General features: G+C 37.2%; 1 protein-coding gene across 2 annotated transcripts; it reads left to right on the top strand.

Annotated features, from left to right (window-relative positions):
- The first annotated feature begins 534 nt into the window (after positions 1-534).
- On the top strand, positions 535-21,286 carry LOC129000159 (leucine-rich repeat protein SHOC-2-like). 2 transcript variants are annotated; one of them, XM_054427094.1, is made up of 9 exons: positions 535-708; positions 8,896-10,107; positions 10,361-10,525; positions 11,619-11,751; positions 13,674-13,761; positions 15,050-15,114; positions 16,469-16,668; positions 17,780-17,822; positions 19,878-21,286. In XM_054427094.1, the coding sequence occupies exons 2-9, from the start codon at positions 8,911-8,913 to the stop codon at positions 20,039-20,041; spliced, it is 2,055 nt and encodes a 684-aa protein (XP_054283069.1). In that variant the 5' UTR covers positions 535-708; positions 8,896-8,910; the 3' UTR covers positions 20,042-21,286. The 2 variants fall into 2 exon arrangements, with proteins under 2 accessions (XP_054283069.1, XP_054283070.1); XM_054427095.1 differs by lacking the exon at positions 17,780-17,822 and having other exon boundaries at positions 19,878-20,012.

Raw genomic sequence — 21,286 nt, 5'->3', positions numbered from 1 at the left:
AAGTCCTTTCATATGTAACATTACTCAATTACTTTTATTTATATATATATTATGTTATGCTTCATATATAATTGCTTTCTTGCATTATTTGTTATTTTTGTATTTTGGTGGAAATAAACCTTGATTAGATTAGAGTGCATTAACATGGTCACCGGGCACAGCAAAGTGAATAAGTGACGATGTAAAGCCGTGTCCCTTCGGCCTTCGATAATCGATTGCATAAACCATCACGATTCCGATAGCTGAAAAGTAGTCGATAGTCATGTGACGTCATTATAAGGTTTCTGTACATGTGAAGAAGTGGCCTCCCCCCTCCTACTCCTAAAGCTAACCTAACCTAATAAAATCCAAATTCCAAATCAAATCCAAATCCAAATCCAAATCCAAATCAAATCAGTGAAGTGAAGTGAAGTGAACTGCTCGATCTGTGACTGACTGTGGCTTACAGTTTTGGATTTTCGTTCGATGTTTCGTTTCCTGCCTGATTTGATTGACTTGACACTGATATGAACGATACGATACTGCTCTCTCCTTAGTCCTTACACAATTAAGAGAACGAACACCATTAAGTAATTTAATAGAGACTGCCTGTTGCCTATTTGTCTCGTTATTATTGTTTGTGCTACGGCTACGGAACGGAGAATTGAAGTCTTATCTTGTTATTCTGCTTTACATAGGCCTAGTTCAGTTCATTTATGTTCTTTAAAGGTAAGTAGGCCTAACAAGATATTCAACTATTTTGACGCTTACGATACATTTAATGGTTAGGGTATGTTTACGCATTCCAATATGGTATTGTTTCAAACTCAAGCAATTAGGTCTACATATTTCTTCTGATTGTTTCTGACACCAACGTAATTGCGTACAATTTTCGTGGGAAAGTGTTTTATAGGCCTACTTTTAACTTAGAGTTTGTCTAGAAAGCCTTAGAGGCCTAGGCCTAGGCCTTAAGTTAGGTATAGAGCATGGAACCGTTTAAATTAATGGTTTAAAGGGGTACACTTCCATATCTGTTGGCACAAACAACCTACTTGTGTGAACCTGGCAATAACTTGGCAATAAGTAGTACGCCCGCCCGCTAAAATCTATTGCTGGCCGTTTTGCGGCAAAATGCGACCGCGTAACATGAAACCGATGATGTCACCAGATAGAGGACAGTTTAACGGACACAACAGTATCAATATCATGTACCTGGGGAATTGGAAAGGGGGGGTAAAGTCAGCAATAAGTAGTGGGCGCGCCCGAAAAAATCTATTGCCGGCCGTATTGCGGAAAAATACGTCCGCGAGCAAAAATAACGACGATGCCAACAGATAGAGGACACTTCAACGGACACGACAGTATCAACATCATGTACCTGGAGAGTAATTTTGGGGGGGTTAAACCAGTAGTGGGCGCGCCCGAAAAAATCCATTCCCGGCCGTTTTGCGGAAAAATACGTCCGCGAGCAATAATAACGACGATGCCAACAGATAGAGGACACTTCAACGGACACGACAGTATCAACATCATGTACCTGGGGAGTAATATAAGGGGGGTAAAACCAGCAATAAGTTGTGCGCGCGCCCTTTCAAATCTATTGTTGGCCGTATTGAGGAGAAATACGTCCGCGAGCAATAATAACGACGACGCCAACAGATAGAGGACACTTCAACGGACACGACAGTATCAACATCATGTACCTGGGGAGTAATTTAGGGGGGGTAAAACCAGCAATAAGTAGTGGGCGCGCCCGAAAAAATCTATTCCCGGCCGTATTGCGGAAAAATACGTCCGCGAGCAATAATAACGACGATGCCAACAGATAGAGGACACTTCAACGGACAGGACAGTATCAACATCATGTACCTGGGGAGTAATATAAGGGGGGTAAAACCAGCAATAAGTAGTGGGCGCGCCCGAAAAAATCTATTCCCGGCCGTATTGCGGAAAAATACGTCCGCGAGCAATAATAACAATGATGCCAACAGATAGAGGACACTTCAACGGACAGGACAGTATCAACATCATGTACCTGGGGAGTAATATAAGGGGGGTAAAACCAGCAATAAGTAGTGGGCGCGCCCGAAAATATCTATTCCCGGCCGTATTGCGGAAAAATACGTCCGCGAGCAATAATAACGACGATGCCAAAAGATAGAGGACACTTCAACGGACACGACAGTATCAACATCATGTACCTGGGGAGTAATATAAGGGGGGTAAAACCAGCAATAAGTTGTGTGCGCGCCCTTTCAAATCTATTGCTGGCCGTATTGCGGAGAAATACGTCCGCGAGCAATAATAACGACGACGCCAACAGATAGAGGACACTTCCACGGACACGACAGTATCAACATCATGTACCTGGGGAGTAATTTAGGGGGGGTAAAACCAGCAATAAGTAATGCGCGCGCCCGATAAAATCTATTGCTGGCCGTATTGCCGAAAAATACGTCCGCAAGCAATATTAACAATGATGCCAACAGATAGAGGACAAATCAACGGACACGACAGTATCAACATCATGTACCTGGGGAGTAATATAAGGGGGGTAAAACCAGTAATAAGTTGTGCGCGCGCCCTTTCAAATCTATTGCTGGCCGTATTGCGGAGAAATACGTCCGCGAGCAATAATAACGACGACGCCAACAGATAGAGGACACTTCAACGAACACGACAGTATCAACTTCATGTACCTAGGGAGTAATTTAGGGGGGGTAAAAGTTATTGCTCGCGGACGTATTTTTCGGCAATACGGCCAGCAATAGACTTAAACGGGCGCGCACACAACTTATTGCTGGTTTTACCCCCCTATATTACTCCCCAAGTACATTATATTGACACTGTCGTGTCCGTTGAAGTGTCCTCTATCTGTTGGCATCATTGTTAATATTGCTTGCGGACGTATTTTTCGGCAATACGGCCAGCAATAGATTTTATCTGGCGCGCGCACTACTTATTGCTGGTTTTACCCCGCTCTTATTACTCCCCAGGTACATGATGTTGATACTGTCGTGTCCGTTGAAGTGTCCTCTATCTGTTGGTATCGTCGTTATTATTGCTCGCGGACGTATTTTTCTGCAATACGGCCGGGAATAGATTTTTTCGGGCGCGCCCACTACTTATTGCTGGTTTTACCCCCCCCTAAATTACTCCCCAGGTACATGATGTTGATACTGTCGTGTCCGTTGAAGTGTCCTCTATCTGTTGGCATCGTCGTTATTATTGCTCGCGGACGTATTTTTCCGCAATACGGCCGGGAATAGATTTTTTCGGGCGCGCCCACTACTTATTGCTGGTTTTACCCCCCCTAAATTACTCCCCAGGTACATGATGTTGATACTGTCGTGTCCGTTGAAGTGTCCTCTATCTGTTGGCATCGTCGTTATTATTGCTCGGGGACGTATTTTTCCGCAATACGGCCGGGAATAGATTTTTTCGGGCGCGCCCACTACTTATTGCTGGTTTTACCCCCCTAAATTACTCCCCAGGTACATGATGTTGATACTGTCGTGTCCGTTGAAGTGTCCTCTATCTGTTGGCGTCGTCGTTATTATTGCTCGCGGACGTATTTCTCCGCAATACGGCCAGCAATAGATTTGAAAGGGCGCGCGCACAACTTATTGCTGGTTTTACCCCCCTTATATTACTCCCCAGGTACATGATGTTGATACTGTGATGTCCGTTGAAGGGTCCTCTATCTGTTGGCGTCGTCGTTATTATTGCTCGCGGACGTATTTTTCCGAAATACGGCCGGGAATAGATTTTTTCGGGCGCGCCCACTACTTATTGCTGGTTTTACCCCCCCTAAATTACTCCCCAGGTACATGATGTTGATACTGTCGTGTCCGTTGAAGTGTCCTCTATCTGTTGGCATCGTCGTTATTATTGCTCGCGGACGTATTTTTCCGCAATACGGCCGGGACTAGATTTTTTCGGGCGCGCCCACTACTTATTGCTGGTTTTACCCCCCCTAAATTACTCCCCAGGTACATGATGTTGATACTGTCGTGTCCGTTGAAGTGTCCTCTATCTGTTGGAGTCGTCGTTATTATTGCTCGCGGACGTATTTCTCCGCAATACGGCCAGCAATAGATTTGAAAGGGCGCGCGCACAACTTATTGCTGGTTTTACCCCCCTTATATTACTCCCCAGGTACATGATGTTGATACTGTGATGTCCGTTAAAGGGTCCTCTATCTGTTGGCGTCGTCGTTATTATTGCTCGCGGACGTATTTTTCCGCAATACGGCCGGGAATAGATTTTTTTGTGCGCGCCCACTACTTATTGCTGGTTTTACCCCCCCTAAATTACTCCCCAGGTACATGATGTTGATACTGTCGTGTCCGTTGAAGTGTCCTCTATCTGTTGGCATCGTCGTTATTATTGCTCGCGGACGTATTTTTCCGCAATACGGCCGGGAATAGATTTTTTCGGGCGCGCCCACTACTTATTGCTGGTTTTACCCCCCCTAAATTACTCCCCAGGTACATGATGTTGATACTGTCGTGTCCGTTGAAGTGTCCTCTATCTGTTGGCGTCGTCGTTATTATTGCTCGCGGACGTATTTTTCCGCAATACGGCCAGCAATAGATTTGAAAGGGCGCGCGCACAACTTATTGCTGGTTTTACCCCCCTTATATTACTCCCCAGGTACATGATGTTGATACTGTGGTGTCCGTTGAAGGGTCCTCTATCTGTTGGCGTCGTCGTTATTATTGCTCGCGGACGTATTTCTCCGAAATACGGCCAGCAATAGATTTGAAAGGGCGCGCGCACAACTTATTGCTGGTTTTACCCCCCTTATATTACTCCCCAGGTACATGATGTTGATACTGTCGTGTCCGTTGAAGTGTCCTCTATCTGTTGGCATCGTCGTTATTATTGCTCGCGGACGTATTTTTCCGCAATACGGCCGGGAATAGATTTTTTCGGGCGCGCCCACTACTTATTGCTGGTTTTACCCCCCCTAAATTACTCCCCAGGTACATGATGTTGATACTGTCGTGTCCGTTGAAGTGTCCTCTATCTGTTGGCATCGTCGTCATTATTGCTCGCGGACGTATTTTTCCGCAATACGGCCGGCAATAGATTTCTTCGGGCGCGCCCACTACTTATTGCTGACTTTACCCCCCCTTTCTTATTCCCCAGGTACATGATATTGATGCTGTTGTGTCCGTTAAACTGTCCTCTATCTGGTGACATCATCGGTTTCATGTTACGCGGTCGCATTTTGCCGCAAAACGGCCAGCAATAGATTTTTTCGGGCGCGCGCACTACTTATGGCTGGAGTTATTGCCAGGTTCACACCAATAAACAACCTAATGAGTAATATTGATTATTTGATTTTTTAATTCGATATATCGTTTGGTTAGTTAGGAAAGGTTAACCTAACCTAACTAACCAAACGATATATCGAATAATTGATACATTGATCGATATTTCATCTGGTTTTTTAAGTGTCAACAGATATGGAAGTGTACCCATTTAAAGTTATGTTAGGGTGAATCTGATTTTATATTTTGCGCTTTTGATTTGGCTTCCAATCTTGATTAAATTATTGAATGTGAAGCAGTGGCGTAGGTAATATCGTGATTATCTCTCGCTGTTGTGGATACATCATCGCCATCTCCTGGAATTACAGCAAAATCCTAAGAAAATTAACTTACCATTGCATAAGCGGTAATTTTCTATCGCCCGATTATTGCAAAAGTGTCTGATATAAGTTAGTTTGTCGGAATCCTTTTTTTTTACGATCGATTCTTGATACCGATACCAAGGTCGTAGTATCCAAGTAATATGGTACAATATTGAGCATTGGTAACTTATCAAGAATCAACACATCCCTAATAAAAATATACCGGTAGGTAGCCTATACTGTATAACTTTGGGGGCGGCCATCTCGGGCCCCCTCCCTGAATACCCCTTTTGTGAAGTAAGTACTAAATGGATAAAAATGAACATTCAATCTGTCACACATTTTAACCTACACCTCCCTGAAGTGTAAAATCTTATTAATTTGCTTAATCTAGATAACTGATGCCTAATGATCTGATCTAGATGATCTTTACCTGTTAATGACAAACCATTTGCAAATTTTAAAACTGGAAAACTACACATCTCAAAGCTTTCATATCCCAAACCTTACACCTGTTGGTTAATAACTCAGCAGACCTTACTGGTATAGTGGCTGTGCAGTATTCACCTAGGCCTAGTTAGTTAGACTCATGTTACAAAAGATTACTAGAGTTATTATTACAGCTAAATGGAGCCTTGACACCTCTATTTAGCCTACAGTTATTGTTAGGGGTATTACATTTTAACTAGCCTACTTTAGTCAAACTTACTTTTGCTCTATGTAAGTTAGGCCTAACTGTTACAAACAAATAATTGGCTTATGTGTCTGCTCTGTGTAATTCCAACAAACATAGAACATGCCATTCACAAATAATGTGTAAATGCTGCTGATGATGATAAACTGTAACAAGTTGGTACTGGAGGCCTTTAATGAACAACCAATGGGCTGACACCATACGTCCTCTGTAATTTGTTAATCAAATCAAATCAATAAAAAAAGGTTTGGTTGTGTTGCTAGTCTAGTGGTTAGCGTCTCGGACTTTGGTGCAGGAGGGACGGGTTCAATCCCTGGCAGTGGCACATCCACTAAACATTTATCTCTCGTAACTCTCTCGTGAAATCCCACTGGCGTTGAAAGAGAAAAAAATCACCAAAGGTGTAAACATAAACATTGAACAGATGCTCCATTATAAATGCTGTTTTGGTTTGCCGTTAAAGCGTTGTTGCCACTTTACGTCTTGTAGCTGCCTTGAAGAGGCTTTGGTAAAACATTTATCACGTAGATCTCTATTTAATACTATAACTGCCTTCTGGTTAGGCCTGTCCATGACTTTAATAAATTAAATGGAATTCTATAAGAAATTGAAGAAATAGTTAATTCGTAATCATAACCAATTTGATTTTAGCGAATTTCCCCTATAGGGAATTGAATAAGCTATTACTGTAGTACTCATGGTAAGACCTGGACCCGGGACCGATTTACTTTTTTGTTTTGAGGTCCCTAGAGACCAAAAATGCCATCCGCTCAAATTCATATATCTATCTAGCCTATATATTAATTACGTAAGCCAATTCTTTGCGTCAAAGTTGTGGGCGACTGGGAAGTCGTAGAACGACGGGAGAGGGCTCAAATTAAAGGTCTCGATCCTGTGACAGCGGGAAAAATAGTGAAATTCCCTAAATTTTAACACAAAATTGGATATAACGTAAAATGTTCTCCATAAGAAATGCATTAGAAGCCATGCATTAGATGCATTAGAGGCCGCCAACCTCTTTAAAAAAAAAAAATTACTGATGATTTTTGTTTACTTCAATACAGCTGATCGTGATTAATCATCAAACCAGTAAGCAATATTACATTTGGATTACTCATTTGCCAGTCAATTCTGCAATGTACTATAGCCTATACGATATAAAACCAGGGATAACTTTAGGCCTACCTATAATAATAAATACTTTTTAGTTACGTCTAAATGTTGAAATCAATTATTTTACTGTACAATTGGTATTATTTACTGTACTCAAATCAAATGAATTAAACTTAGAATGGCTGAAAAAAATTATAAAGTTTTTATCTTCTAACTTAACGGTTATTGTTGTGTTGAAGGAATGTTCAACATGAAATAACTACATTGACTAAATAATAATTGATTCAAGATTGTTGAAAACTTCTGCTTTGTTTTGATTTCAAAACATTTGTTAACGATTTATTCTACACTTTTTTGTATACTTACTAACATTTTTAATTTGAGGTTTATTGTAGTGTTTACAAAAGGAGCATACACTTAGAAATAATAACTGGGTCGGGATGCTAATTTAGCGGTTTTAACTAAGAACTAAGCTTATCTCATCACACCTTTATTTGCCTTTTCATATATGAAGAAGACAATTTCCAATACTTTTATCAGGAAAGCCTTTTTATTATCAAAAGACCAAAGCTACATTAGTAAACTAATATTTATTCACAAACAAGTTTGCTGCCTTTAATAAAAATTACATCAACTAAAGCAAACAAAGACAAATAACAAACTATTTTTTACACAAAAGATATGTTGTACTGGGATTTATATCTGATATATGTATTAGATTTATTTAAGTTTGTTTATACTGTATTACAATAGTTTTTTTTTACATTTGAGCTTTTCAGGGACTTATGTCCCTTTAAGCCACTATATTTATATATGTGTCCTTTAGCGCGATAACTCGAGTATAAACCATCCGATTTTGATGAAATTTGTTACAAACGTGTAAACCTACGTTAATTCGAACGAGTTCGCGAGCCAGCATGATCGGACGATGGGAACAGTGGTCTATGGGGCGTTTTTTGGGGGTAAAAATTGGGTTTTCTCATTTTTGACCCTAAAAACTTATAATTTAGCAATTTCTTTCCAAACAATTTTGTAGCGCTTAAGAAAAATAGATAATTTAATATATTGAAGCGTTATTATGCTCCTAATGGTTATGAAGAAAATTCCAAAAAACTGTAAATTTAAAATTCCCATGTTATTCTCAAGGAGAATAAATAAACTGTTGTTGTTTGCTTGTTTATGAACATATTTTGATCAAATTTGGAAAATGCATTCATTTCATACTAAACTATTAACATTTTACAAAAAAAAACCTTTTTACCCTCCCTATTGCAGCAAACCTAAGTACTCTTTAACTAATGCTATTTAAATAGGGAATAAATGTGATATTTTTAAGTAGACATTTTAGTGTAAATCCAATCAGGCAAATGGAAATTCGCTTAGTCTGCAGGTTTGCTGCGGCGGGGGTATTAAACAAATTATATAGGAAAACCGTTAATTTTCCATTGATTATTATATTTTTTTCCAGGTCTGGTTTTGAAAAATGGATGATTCTGAGTGTGGTTCAATAGTTGAATTGGCTAAAAGTAACTCAGATAGCGGGATTGACGGTTTCCTCTCCGATGGTAGCACTTCATCAAGCAAGTCTGATCGCCTTACTGAGACTTGTAATTTAGATAAGAATTCTCATGGCAAACAGTGCACTTCATCAATTAAGTCTGACCGCCTTGCTCAGACTTGCATTTTTGAGAAGAATTCTCATGGCAAACAGTCAAAACAGTTGTCTAAGCCCCACCATTGCTCCCTGAGTCATTACAGCATATCTGGAAGATGTATCGAAACACTTAGCCCAAAAACCTTTCGCTACCTTTCAAGTTGTGTGAGAGTACTCGATTTAAGTAATAACAAAATCAAAACCTTACCAGAAACCGTAAGCGAACTACAAAATCTCCAAGAGATAAATTTGTCTTGCAATCAATTGGTCAATTTGCCCGATTCATTTGCAAAACTTCAAAAGTTGCAAACCCTGAATCTGTCTGAAAACATAATTTGTGAGCCACCTCGATGTTTAGAGTTTGGTCTTGAACGATTAACCCACTTAGACTTGTCAAAAAATGGCATAACTAAGTTTCCTAAATCACCCAAATGTTCTCCACTACTTCAGTGTTTGAACTTGAGCCATAACGACATAAACTTATTGCCTTTGTGGCTACTTAGCGAAGAGTGCCGTGCCATAGAGGAGTTGGATGTCTCTTTCAATTTCTGCTTCGACGATCCCGCTTTGGAAAGAAGATTACCACTGTTAAAACACCATCGCACGTCTGCACTCAAGAGTCTGAAGAAACTTTTGATAAACAACACTGGAAGCAAACCAGTCCATTTGTTTGCCCTAAATAGTTTTGAATCTTTACAACACGTGCATCTAGGAAATCTCCCTGGCTCCAAGGAGTCAGAAAACTACATTACAGACTTGGATTTGAAATTGTTTTACGATCCCAATAACATCCTAGAACTTCATCTGCCGACAGTAGGACTAGCCTTATTGCCTGAGAACATTGACAGATTCAAGAACCTACAAGTGTTGGATGCTTCATACAACAAGCTGGATTGGCTTCCAGACAAAATAGTAACATTGAAGTTCCTTAGAGAGTTAATACTTTCAGACTGCAGCCTATCACACCTTCCATCTAACTTCAACGAACTGAAAAGTTTGGAGAAGCTAGTTCTTGACCGTAACCAGGTGAGGTGTTTTTTTAGATTTTTGATCTTGTTTTACGTTAATTTAAACTGCCTATCAGTTGGCCTAAGCTGAATTCTTTTCACACTGTACAATTTTGCATGTCTGTTCTTGTAAGTATAAAATTTAAGATAATTGAATATTAAATGTTAAGTTTTCAGAAGTGATTTGGTTGCTTTTTGACTGCTGTACTTTGGAAATAGCCCAGATCATAGTTTAGCTTCGAGTAAAGTTGTGTTTTACTTATATTTTTCAGCTCACAGATGTTGAGAAGTGTCTTGATGAGTTGCCTAGGCTGGCGTATGTAGATTTGTATGACAACCTTCTGGAGAGTCTTCCTATCTCGCCTGATTGTTTGCCAAACATTCAAATGGTGGACTTTGCTTTCAATTTTGTTAACCTAGAAGAAGCATTGGATAAAGTAAGTACATGCTAGTACTGTATAAGACAATGAGGCTAATAGCCTTGTGCCAAAATGTTTGTACAATACTACTGATTTAGTTTTTCCAGCATTTGAATAAAGTCACAAGATTATTTAATAATGAAAATACCTTTGTTTAGTAACCATTACAGTAGAATCCCTAATTTCCGACCTTGGCATAACCGACTCCTCAGAATATCCGACCTAGTGTTTCACTGTCTACTTGCCGCATGTCCACTTGGGGTTGCCATAGAACTCTTGTTAAAAAAATTGGAATTTTAAAATATAAAATAAAAATTTTTTCTGGTTTTCCCAGCAGCAACATCTGGGGTTTCCTATTGATTCATGGTCACCAAGTACACTTTTTACAAGGGGTCAGGGAGTCTCTGTTATTTTTAGGTCAGATTGGAAAAAAAGTCGTAACAAGAGATCTATTTTGGCCGAATATGATTATCGGGCAAAGCTTGCGTTGAGTCAATCTCAGCCAAGCGTTTATTTCAGCAATCGCGGGTAGTGTTTGCAAAGATGCTTGATTGAAAATTAAAGTTTTTGTCGCTATAGTGGGTGATCTTCACGGTCGTGCCGCAATTGTGGAAGGCGACAATGTCGCTGTTACCGCAAAAGATATTTATGATTTTAATTAGACCGCAAAATATTCTCTCGATTTTGCCATGACTGCAGACAATGTTCACGATTTTGCTGTCACCGTGAAAAGTGTTCTTGATTTTACCATGACCATGAGGTATGTTCTCGATTTAAATGAGACCGCAAGAAATGATCTTGATTTTGCCGTCACCATGGAAGGGATTCACAAATTTATTGTGATGCTGGACCCTGTGTTCACAATGTCGCGTGACTACAGAAGTTGTTTTCGTATTTGCTGTGACTGCAAAAGACATCTAAATTTAGAGGCAAGCATACTCGAAGCTGCAATTTAAAAAAATAATAATAGCCTCAAACAAATACAATGTACAATGTAGCAAGTTTTAGAGAATGATTATTTGTAGAAATTAATAGTATATCTAATTTTTTAAACAGCTTAAAGTTTTATATGTCATAAATCTTGAAAAAAATAAATGGCTCTCATTTTCAGGATGTTAATGGAGAGAATCTTTTTAACATTTACTGTCATCAACAAGAGAGATTAAGGTCATCATCTGCTTCCAAACAGAAGAGATACAGTGAAAGGAAAATCCAAAACATTGCGGCCAGTTTTGAGAGTTTAGGTGAGTTGTGGTATTAGATACATTAGTTAACTTTGCCCAGTTCTTTTTCTTCTCAGAAACCATTTTAGTTGAAAGTCCAAGATATTGTGCAGGTGACTGCGCTTCTTACTACAAGCTAATCAGCTTTGCATGCAATTTATTGATAGTTCAGCAATAGTGCCAGCACAAGATTGTACAAAAACAAATTTAGCTAATATTTATGCTAAAATTCAAAATTTCAAGTTGATAAAAAATGTGTTGAAATATCACAGCTTTATTCCATAAGTCTGTAATCTTTTAATATTATGCTTTGTATTAAAAGTATTAGGTTTCATTCATAGATCTTGCAGCTTTTAAACAAATTTAAATTCAGTAAAAGTATTATTTTGTTCATTAGTGTGCTGACGATTAGAATATGCATCAGTGGTATGGTATCCTCATCAGCTCTATCTTGTAGATGTGATTGAGGCAATTAAAAAAAGATTTTTAAGATTTATGTACGGTATTTTAAAACATTTGGTCACTATACATTTAACATTCCATACCACCAGCTCTTGACCATGTTTGATATGACTAGTCTCAGTGACAGAAGGAAGTTGGCCGCCTTATCTTATCTCCATAAACTGGTGAGGGTAGTTCTGGACGATTGTGACTTGCTGGGACAACTAAATTTTCATGTTCCACGACACAACTCACGCAGCACTCTTGTATTTAGCTCGTTACTCTCGTACCAATATTGGATTCAATTCCCCACCAAATCTAATGTCTCACACTTTTAACGCCTATCAGTTTGATATATTTAACTTGTCTCAAAAAATGTGAAATGTCTGTTTTTCATATTCATTCTGTCATTCTTACTTATATTTTATGTTCTTATATTTATATTTTGAGTAAAACTGTTGAGTATGACTGCCACCATAGAAGACGGACATTTTTCCCTTGTTGTATTTATTTCTATATTGTAACACTCTGTTAACATTCTTTTTGCATGATTAATGCAACAAAGTAAGTGGCATGCGCTGTTTTGTAGCATTGGAAAATAAAGTAAAATAAATATTTTTACAATTGTTTTAACTATTTTTAGAAAAGGTTTAAATACCTGCTATTAAGCCATCCAATTTTGTTGTTAGAACAACTAGTTTCGGTGTCTGTGTGACACCATCATCAGGCTGCACAAGGACAGTTTTCTTTCTTCATACGAAGAGCGTCATATTTACACGAAAATAAATAAACATCTAAACACGACACAAACACGAATACGAGACATTTATGGTAACTGATCAGTTAAGAAAACAGACGACGCTAACCCGGTGGAGTTTGAGTCTAGACTAGTTTGGGGGCAGTCTGGACTCAAACTCCACCGGGTTAGCGTCGTCTGTTTTCTTAACTGATCAGTTACCATAAATGTCTCGTATTCGTGTTTGTGTCGTGTTTAGATGTTTATTTATTTTCGTGTAAATATGACGCTCTTATTATGAAGAAAGAAAACTGTCCTTGTGCAGCCTGATGATGGTGTCACACAGACACCGAAACTAGTTGTTCTAACAACAAAATTGGATTGCTTAATAGCAGGTATTTAAACCTTTTCTAATATTATTTGGCAATCCGGAGGCTAACAACTACAATGTAACTATTTTTGAGCTGTTCAACCTTTCTGCTTGCATATAAATTTCTGGGGACAGTTTTTGTTGTAAGGTCGAGACTGCAATGATAACTTCAGTTAAAAATTAGAAGCAGATGGTCATTTAGGACCAATTGACAATATTAAACTAGGCCTATGTGTTTTTGCACAAATTTTACCTAGGAAGAATTTATGAATGGGGCTCAGGATTTCATAAACTTATACAAGCTCTAGTATTAAATAGCTATTCCATTATTTTTTTATTGACTTCTTAAGTATTGTTCACATAGTTTTACATGTTTGTATCATTTATATGTTTTAGAGTCTGAATTTCGTCATTACACGAGTGAATCGGAGAGTGATGCTGGCATCCCAGATGAAATCTTCTTAGGGGAACCTTGCAACAACGGGTATGTGTAAGATGTGTACAACCATAGATATATTTGAATATTTTAATTTTAAATGGGTAAATTTCTTTACCGATTCTCAACACCACTAATTCCCAAAACCTCTTGAGACATGTTATTGCCATCCAGTTAATATAACATGTTAATAAAACCAGTTCAGTTCCAATCATAGCTATACTACTGTAATGGCTACTCACTCAGATTATTATTTTAGATTTTAACGTACTCTGTGTAAAACATTAAAACTATTTTAATGACAAGGCTTTAGTGTGTGCATTACAGTTGACATTTGATTTTTAGGTAAATTTTCTAGCCCGGGATTGTTTTTCACATTACTTAAGGCTAGACCTAGGAGTTGCAGCAATATCACTTAGATAAAATCCATTGGAGATTTAGTGGCATCTAAACCCGGGACCGAAGTCAATTATTATCAATTATCAATTATTTAAGATGGGGACGCCACTATGTGCGTATTTTAACCCAAATATGAGTGAAGGATGAGTGTAGGATGAGTGGCGCGATCTTGTAGTCTTGTTAGTGACTAAGGCCGACATGTTCCTTAGACACAGCTGTTAATTAATAGCCCATACAGCTAATGGCAACTAAGGGACCTACAGTTTATAGTGGAATCCGAACCACATTTTTCCTTGTAATTTACGAATTGGTATAATTATCAAGATAGTACTGCGGATAGTCATAGTACTCACTAGTGCGGACGTTAATCCACACCAGGGAGCATCGCATCCACAGTGCATCCCTATAAATATCCACAATTCGTGACCTCCTAGTAGCTGGATTACAGGACGACGCCACCCGTCCCAGTCCCGCGCTCTAACGACTAGATCAACTTGCTCTCCCCTAAAAGAATAAGAATAAGAATCTTTATTACCCTTCAAACATTTTACAGTGCAATAGGGTTTGTCATTTGCTACATAATATTAAAATGTAATTAAATATTTCACACAAAATAGTAACAAAGATAATTTTATCAAATTATAATTAACAAGGTACATTGAAATTGCTGGGTTACAAAAAAATCTTATTACTGAGCACCATAGAAAAATACAGTTTTTGTGAGAATAATGGAAATACTGTTCATATGTAGAGTCAAGAGAGCTATTAGAAATACAATCTTTACAACCAGGCATATTTTTAGCATGCGCAACGTCAACCAATTGTCTACAAACTCTGTGGAACATGCCTAGAATGTGAAATTTTACAACAGCGAAGTTTAAAAAAAATTGTTGAAGCTTCATAACACAGTTTTATAACATTTCATTGTCTTTTTCAGGATGAATGTAGATGAAAATTGGGATTTGGACAGCTGTGATGAATCAGATTACTTTGATTGCGCAAGTAAGTTTCAAGTGTTTTTATTAGTCAAAACAATGAATATAATTTGCCCTACATTGAATACTAAATTGTTAAAACATTCTTTAACTTTGATCGTTAGGAGTTGGAACTCTGAATCACAAGTTGTCTCTTTTTAAACCTATAACCTTATTTATTTAAACCTAATATTTTTTTCTAAAACAATAATATTTATTTGAACACTGCAACTTGAAGTATGAATTGTGAATAAATGTATACTAGCGAATTTCCTATAAAGAGAAAAAACTATTACCGCAGGTCTTATGTTAAGATCTAGACATGGGGCCGATTTACTTTTTTGTTTTGATGTTCCTAGAGGCCAAAAAAGCCATCCGTTTGAATTCACAATAGGCCTATATATGTGTCCGGTTAGTACGAAAACTCAAAGAAAAACAATCATATTTTATGAAATTTGGTACAAATGTAAATGTGTAAACCTAGGTTTATTTCAACGAGTTTGCGAACCAGCATGATTGGACCATGGGAACAAGGTTTTTTTAATAAGGGTTTTCTCATTTTTTTAATGAAAATATAGAATTTCCTGATTTCTCACCAAACCATTTTGTAGAGCTTAACAAAACAAATAATTTAGTGTATTAAAGTGTTTTTACAGTTATTTTTTACAAAAAATAAATAAATAAGATTAAAAATTCCAACGTTAACCTTATAGAGAATAAGTAAAATTGTTGTAGTTTGCTTGTTTATCTATATATTGTCATCAAATTTTGTAGATTAGATTTATTTATTTCATACTAAGCTATTGTCATTTTACTAAAACATAATACTTTATTACCCTCCCTGTAGCAGCAAACATAGGTACTCATTAAACATAAAATTTTTCAAATAGGGAATTTATCTTTTTAAGGAAATATTTAAGTGAAAATCAAATCAGGCAAATAGAAATTTGCTTAGTCAGCAGCTTTGCCGTGGCAGGGGGTATTGTTGAAAATTGAACAGCCATATTCAATTAAGATGAAAATCTACTTACGCATGCCAGAAGGTGTCAAATGTAGTCGTCTTTATGATGTACTTGTTTTGAGCTTGTTACAGCCCATCTTTAGCAGCATTCATATATCTACAATAAACCACATCGAGCGATGTTTGTTGAGCATTTCCAAACACTTTCATACACACAGAAATAAACATCACGCATATCGTTTTGCCGGTATTTTCAAATTTTTTTGTACGCACACATGGAGAGTTTTTCACATCAAAACCGGATGACATTCTTTGGCCTGAGGAAGACAGAATTGAAAAATATTGAACTTTTAATTTTTTTACTTTACAATATAGTTTAGAGTGCAAGTTAAATAACTTTGATGGTGACTATTTTTGGTAGGTGTGCCCAGGTACAGCCTGCCCCTAGGGTACATCTTCGGGTGGACTCCCCCAGTCAAGCCGAAGGATTGCCAGGTACCCATTAATCAGCAGGCGTCTGGCTTCCTGTTCATTCCTGGACAGCTGCATCAGAGGACCACGGTGAGGAAGCGTCGTCGGGAGGACCTCCCAGTGGTCGATGGCCAGTTTGATGATGCTTGTGTAAGTATCTAGATTTGTGTTGATGTGTGCTCAGTGAAGTGAGCTTAAGTTTAAAATATGGTAGCGCTGAAAATAATAAAAGTGCGGAAAATTTAAATTGAGCGATTAATAGTAAAAAAAATGTTGGAACCCGCTATTTTGTTTGTTACAACCAGTATTGTATTGTTTTGTTGTGGGGAGCGAGCTGACGTAGTGGTTAGATCGCGGGACATCAGTCCCTGAGGTCCCAGGTTTGATCCCCGCCCCCAATGGATTTTATCTAAGTGATAATGCCGCAACCTCTAGGTCTAGCCTGAAGTAATGTGAAAAACAATCCCAGGCTCGTACCTAGCGTCCTAGGACAACAACAACAAAATATTGTATTGTAATAACAATTTTTTTTTTATAAATACATGAAACAAATATTTCTTCGCAATTATAAAATAAAAATGGAAAATTTTTCTCTCTCAAGAAACATAAATTAAACTCCCACTCAATCTAACTCCGGGGGACCAATAACCAATGATGGATTTACCCATCCCTCCAAGAATACAACCTGACTTGGTGTTCTAGTCTAGAAAGTGTCTTGCTCCAAGGAGAAGTGGGGGAATCACTGTTGGAAGCTGTTAAGTAAAGTGGTTCCCAGCACTGTGGTATCTTTATGTGTGTATCCAGGAATGACCTCTGTATTTTGAACTAATAACCCCAAGTCATTTACAGCTTTACATCCTAATGTATAGAATACTGACATTTTGATGTTTGCAAATTATTTTTCATTGCAAACTGATTCATCAATTTCATTGCACATTTTATCCATTTTACTGTAGCCTACTCCTAAGTACCAATATTTTTTTTTCTTTCAAAATTCAGGATGATAAAATAGATACTATAGATAAAGGGTATAATAGTAGAGTAAATATATTTTTAACTAAAAGTAAAACAAAAATTATGTCTCAAATGGAAGATTGTGGACTTTCTGGATTAACTTGATTTTTGTGTTTAATATGGGTTAAAGGGATCTTCCGGCCAAGGGGTCAGACTGTTGTTTTTGTACAAATGTTACAAAAACTGACCCTTCATAGATCCTATTACCTTTTTAATGTTCCAAATGTTTACCTTATTTTCCTACTAGGTGGATACATATGCGGGTTTACAGAGCGGCAAAACATTGATTGGTAAGTATTTTTTGGTTATTGGGCTGCAGGTGCTTTTCCATGCTTTGCCATGTTTAAATGAAAATCACTCATTTAAACTAATCACACAAAACTGTAATTAGAATTGTAATCTTCTGCATCTTAACTATACAATTTTACTGTTATGAGTTTTGCTGTTAACATTGTAAGTCACTAACAAATAAATAGTAGCTAGAGAGGGTCGTAGCTGTAGAAATTATTATTGTAGAATTTTTAGTTTTTTATTAGGCCTACATGATTGCAGAATGTTGTGAGGTGGGGTGAACGAAAACGAGCACTAGATTTCCCTCCTAGTGATGAAAACTACTTTAATTATCATTTGATAATTTATAAGACATGCTGTTGTCACCAATTATGCCATCTAGTTTTGCCTACATTTTACCAACTAATCGAACCAATGAGTTATTGGAAGCTGAAAATGCATCTCTGTACCAGAGAGCAAATCACTTGCTAGAACCAGACGTCTAACAAAAACACTCATTGGTGTGATTTATACGGCAGTGGATGTAGCATGAACAAGCGGTGGGAGTAACTATGGTATTTTATGGGTAAAATCACAAAAGCTTAATAACTTTTGAACCGTAATATTTTTACAGCAGTGGGGGTTGTAGGACCATAAAAGGGTAAAATTCAACCAAAATTGTTGGAGCCATTTAACCCTCTAGCTGCTAGTCGACTCGAGCGAGTCGATACGTAAGGTGTCGTTAAATCTACTTCACTCCGTTCCAGTGTACAAGAAACTGGATTGAGTTTGGGATCTCCGTAAACGTCAGATTTCAGGCTTTCTCCCGATACCTGTCTCTAATGCTTTAACCCAACTGGCTGCTTTGTAAAATGACTTGCAAAATTGACATTGTTGCGCCAGCTGTCTGCTGTGCTAACCTGCGTAGTTACCGAGTCTGTTTGTTTATGTCATCCAAAGTGGTTTCTAATGTATTAATTTAGTGTTTTTATGTAAATAATGGATAGTAGTGACATCTGTATGGGTTTTAGTGAGGATCTTAGTGATTCTGACAAAGATTTTTTTGGTGTTGGTAATGAAAACGTACGCATCCTAGGCCTAGGCCTATGCCTATTCTTGATCCTTGGGTGAGGGTTTCTGTCCATAAATGAGATATGATATAATATTTTATTTTTTATTTTATGTGCATAAAAGTATATATTTTCTTGTTCCTTATTACATTAACTACAAAATGGCTACTTTTAATTTTAGTTCAGAGCAAAATAATTTTATTTTTATTATGTGCAAAGTTACAAAATGAAAACAAACTTTTATATTTTGTTTGTTTGTATCTTTAAATATATTTTTATGGAAACATAACCATGCACTAATATGGTATGTTTTTATAGATAATTTTATACTGAACAAGAAAATATATAATATGTTATGATTTGTTTAATTTTTAACTTTATTACTAATTTTTTTTTATTGCCTGTAAAAAATGCTTAGCACCAAGGGCAAATATAACTAGCAGTTAGAGGGTTAAAAAAAATTTGGTTTTACATTATTTTACGGGCTTTATGAAAAAAATCACATCAGCTGCAATAACTTTTGTACTATAATCTTACAGCAATGGGAATAGTACCATTTTTATGAATGGAAAGGGCCAAAACGTACTATAGGCTATTATAATCAAAATCGTTCATGCCGTTTTTATGTAGATCCGAGTTTATTGTTATTTTTTTTCAAAAATCACCGTTAGAAATCAAAATTTCAATGAAATGAAAAAAGGCCTGGAGATACCAGGGATTAGTACCCACATAACTAATTTCATCAAAATCGAACCCCCACACACATAACTTTGAAAACCTCTTTTGGGTTCAGGAGGACCAAAAATGGATATATCCACTCAAAGCCCTAAACTCGAAAATGTGGAAAAAAACAATATTCTCTCCATAGGGGGAGAAAGTAAACAAAGAACGCCATTCTCAGGTAAGAGAATTCTCTGTGTCTTGGACCACATTCTTCAATAAAGGACACATGATGGTTTTTTCCACCGTCTTTGATTATTTCATTAACTCTTGTCGCTTTTACAGCCTTGCTGGAGAAGATGCACATGTTTGTCCGGAACCCTGCAGGGATGAGGACTAGGAGGCGCTGCAGGACCCACGGTCAATACGATTTTTGTTGTTGCCCTGGAGTGTGGTTTCAGCTCAGCCCTCCGTTCAGCTTCATCATTCCATCCTCCTCGGACATGTGATTGTACTTTGTGTTTGTGTTATTGTTCTCACTGATAGTGTTTCTGTTCTGTTGGTAGTGTAGGTGTTGAGCTAGGTTAGGTTAGGATCGACTAGATTCTGAAGTATTCCCGTTCGGTAAGGTAGGATTTGTGTTTGTCGTTGAAATTATTCTGAATTGAATGTGTGAATGACATGACAATCATTAACAATTCGGCAAAGCCATGTAAATTATTGTTCACTTCAGTGCCAATTTTATGTTTATTCGTTGTGTGTAAACTGTGTAAAGTAAAGGTCTATAGTGTTTGTCATTTTCAATGATTGTTTGGATTTTGATCTATGTTTTGTTCATGTCTTGAAGTCTTGTCTGAATTTCCTTTGTATGAAATTACCTATATAGTAGAGCCTAGTAGGCCTACAAAATTTAAAGAAAGAAAAGTGTATGTGTGTGTTATGTAATTTTCAGTGTTTAAGCTGAGGTAAGAATGATTTGATAAATTTGTTTGCACACTTTGATTTTGTTGTGCTATTTCTTTGCTAGATTTAAGAGTGCACATTTTTTATTTGAAGCTCAAGTCATTGGGCAGTTTGTATAAAAAATGTACAGTTTGCTAATGCTATGTAAATATGTCTACTGCGGAAAAAAGATTACATTTTGTATTGTGTTAAGTGTAAATCAAACTGTATGTATTTTTGCATATTGGAAAACATTTTATATTCACATTTTTATACATCAGATTTGAAAGATGTTTTAAAAGTACTATTTTTATAGATTTATGAACAGTTAAAACTTCTCTGTGTCCTTAAATTTTGGTCCCTGTTCTCTCACATGTATCTAGTTCTAGATGGGACCTGTTCACTGTTTTAAGTGCTGGTTTTGGTTGTCACTAGATCTTTAATTAGGGTACACTTTATAATGTCATTAATCTATATCCTTCAACATTTAAAACTTTATTTAGATACTGTATTATTTTACGTCATACAAATCATGATATAAAAAATATGTAGTTTTTAACAACATTCAGGCTATTTAAAGTTTTTATGTTGAAATTTATTTGCATTGTCAGGCAGCGGTTTACTAGACACTAGTTTGTGTTAAACAGTGCTTGTTGAAGCTGAAACCTACATCCTATGACCTCTCTTTACTACTATAACCTCTTCTCCCAAGGAAAGCTTTCTGCTCAACTAAAAAAAAATTAGTAAAGCAAGAAATAATTTGTTAAACAATATTTAGAAAAAGTATCCTGTTCAACTACTTACCTTTTCAA

Source organism: Macrosteles quadrilineatus, unplaced genomic scaffold, assembly GCF_028750875.1.
Source record: "Macrosteles quadrilineatus isolate MER2022 unplaced genomic scaffold, UCM_ALF_1.0 Scaffold_8__2_contigs__length_117827958, whole genome shotgun sequence".
NCBI classification, from domain to species: Eukaryota; Metazoa; Arthropoda; class Insecta; order Hemiptera; family Cicadellidae; genus Macrosteles; species Macrosteles quadrilineatus.
The sequence above is the reverse complement of the archived record's forward strand: the minus strand, read 5'-3'. Positions and strand labels throughout refer to the sequence as shown.

Coding starts and splice junctions, on each gene's coding strand:
- LOC129000159 (XM_054427094.1), top strand. CDS start 8,911: ATGGATGATTCTGAGTGTGGTTCAATAGTTGAATTGGCTAAAAGTAAC. Junction 13,762..15,049: donor GGGGAACCTTGCAACAACGG/GTATGTGTAAGA, acceptor TGTCTTTTTCAG/GATGAATGTAGATGAAAATT. Junction 15,115..16,468: donor AGATTACTTTGATTGCGCAA/GTAAGTTTCAAG, acceptor TATTTTTGGTAG/GTGTGCCCAGGTACAGCCTG.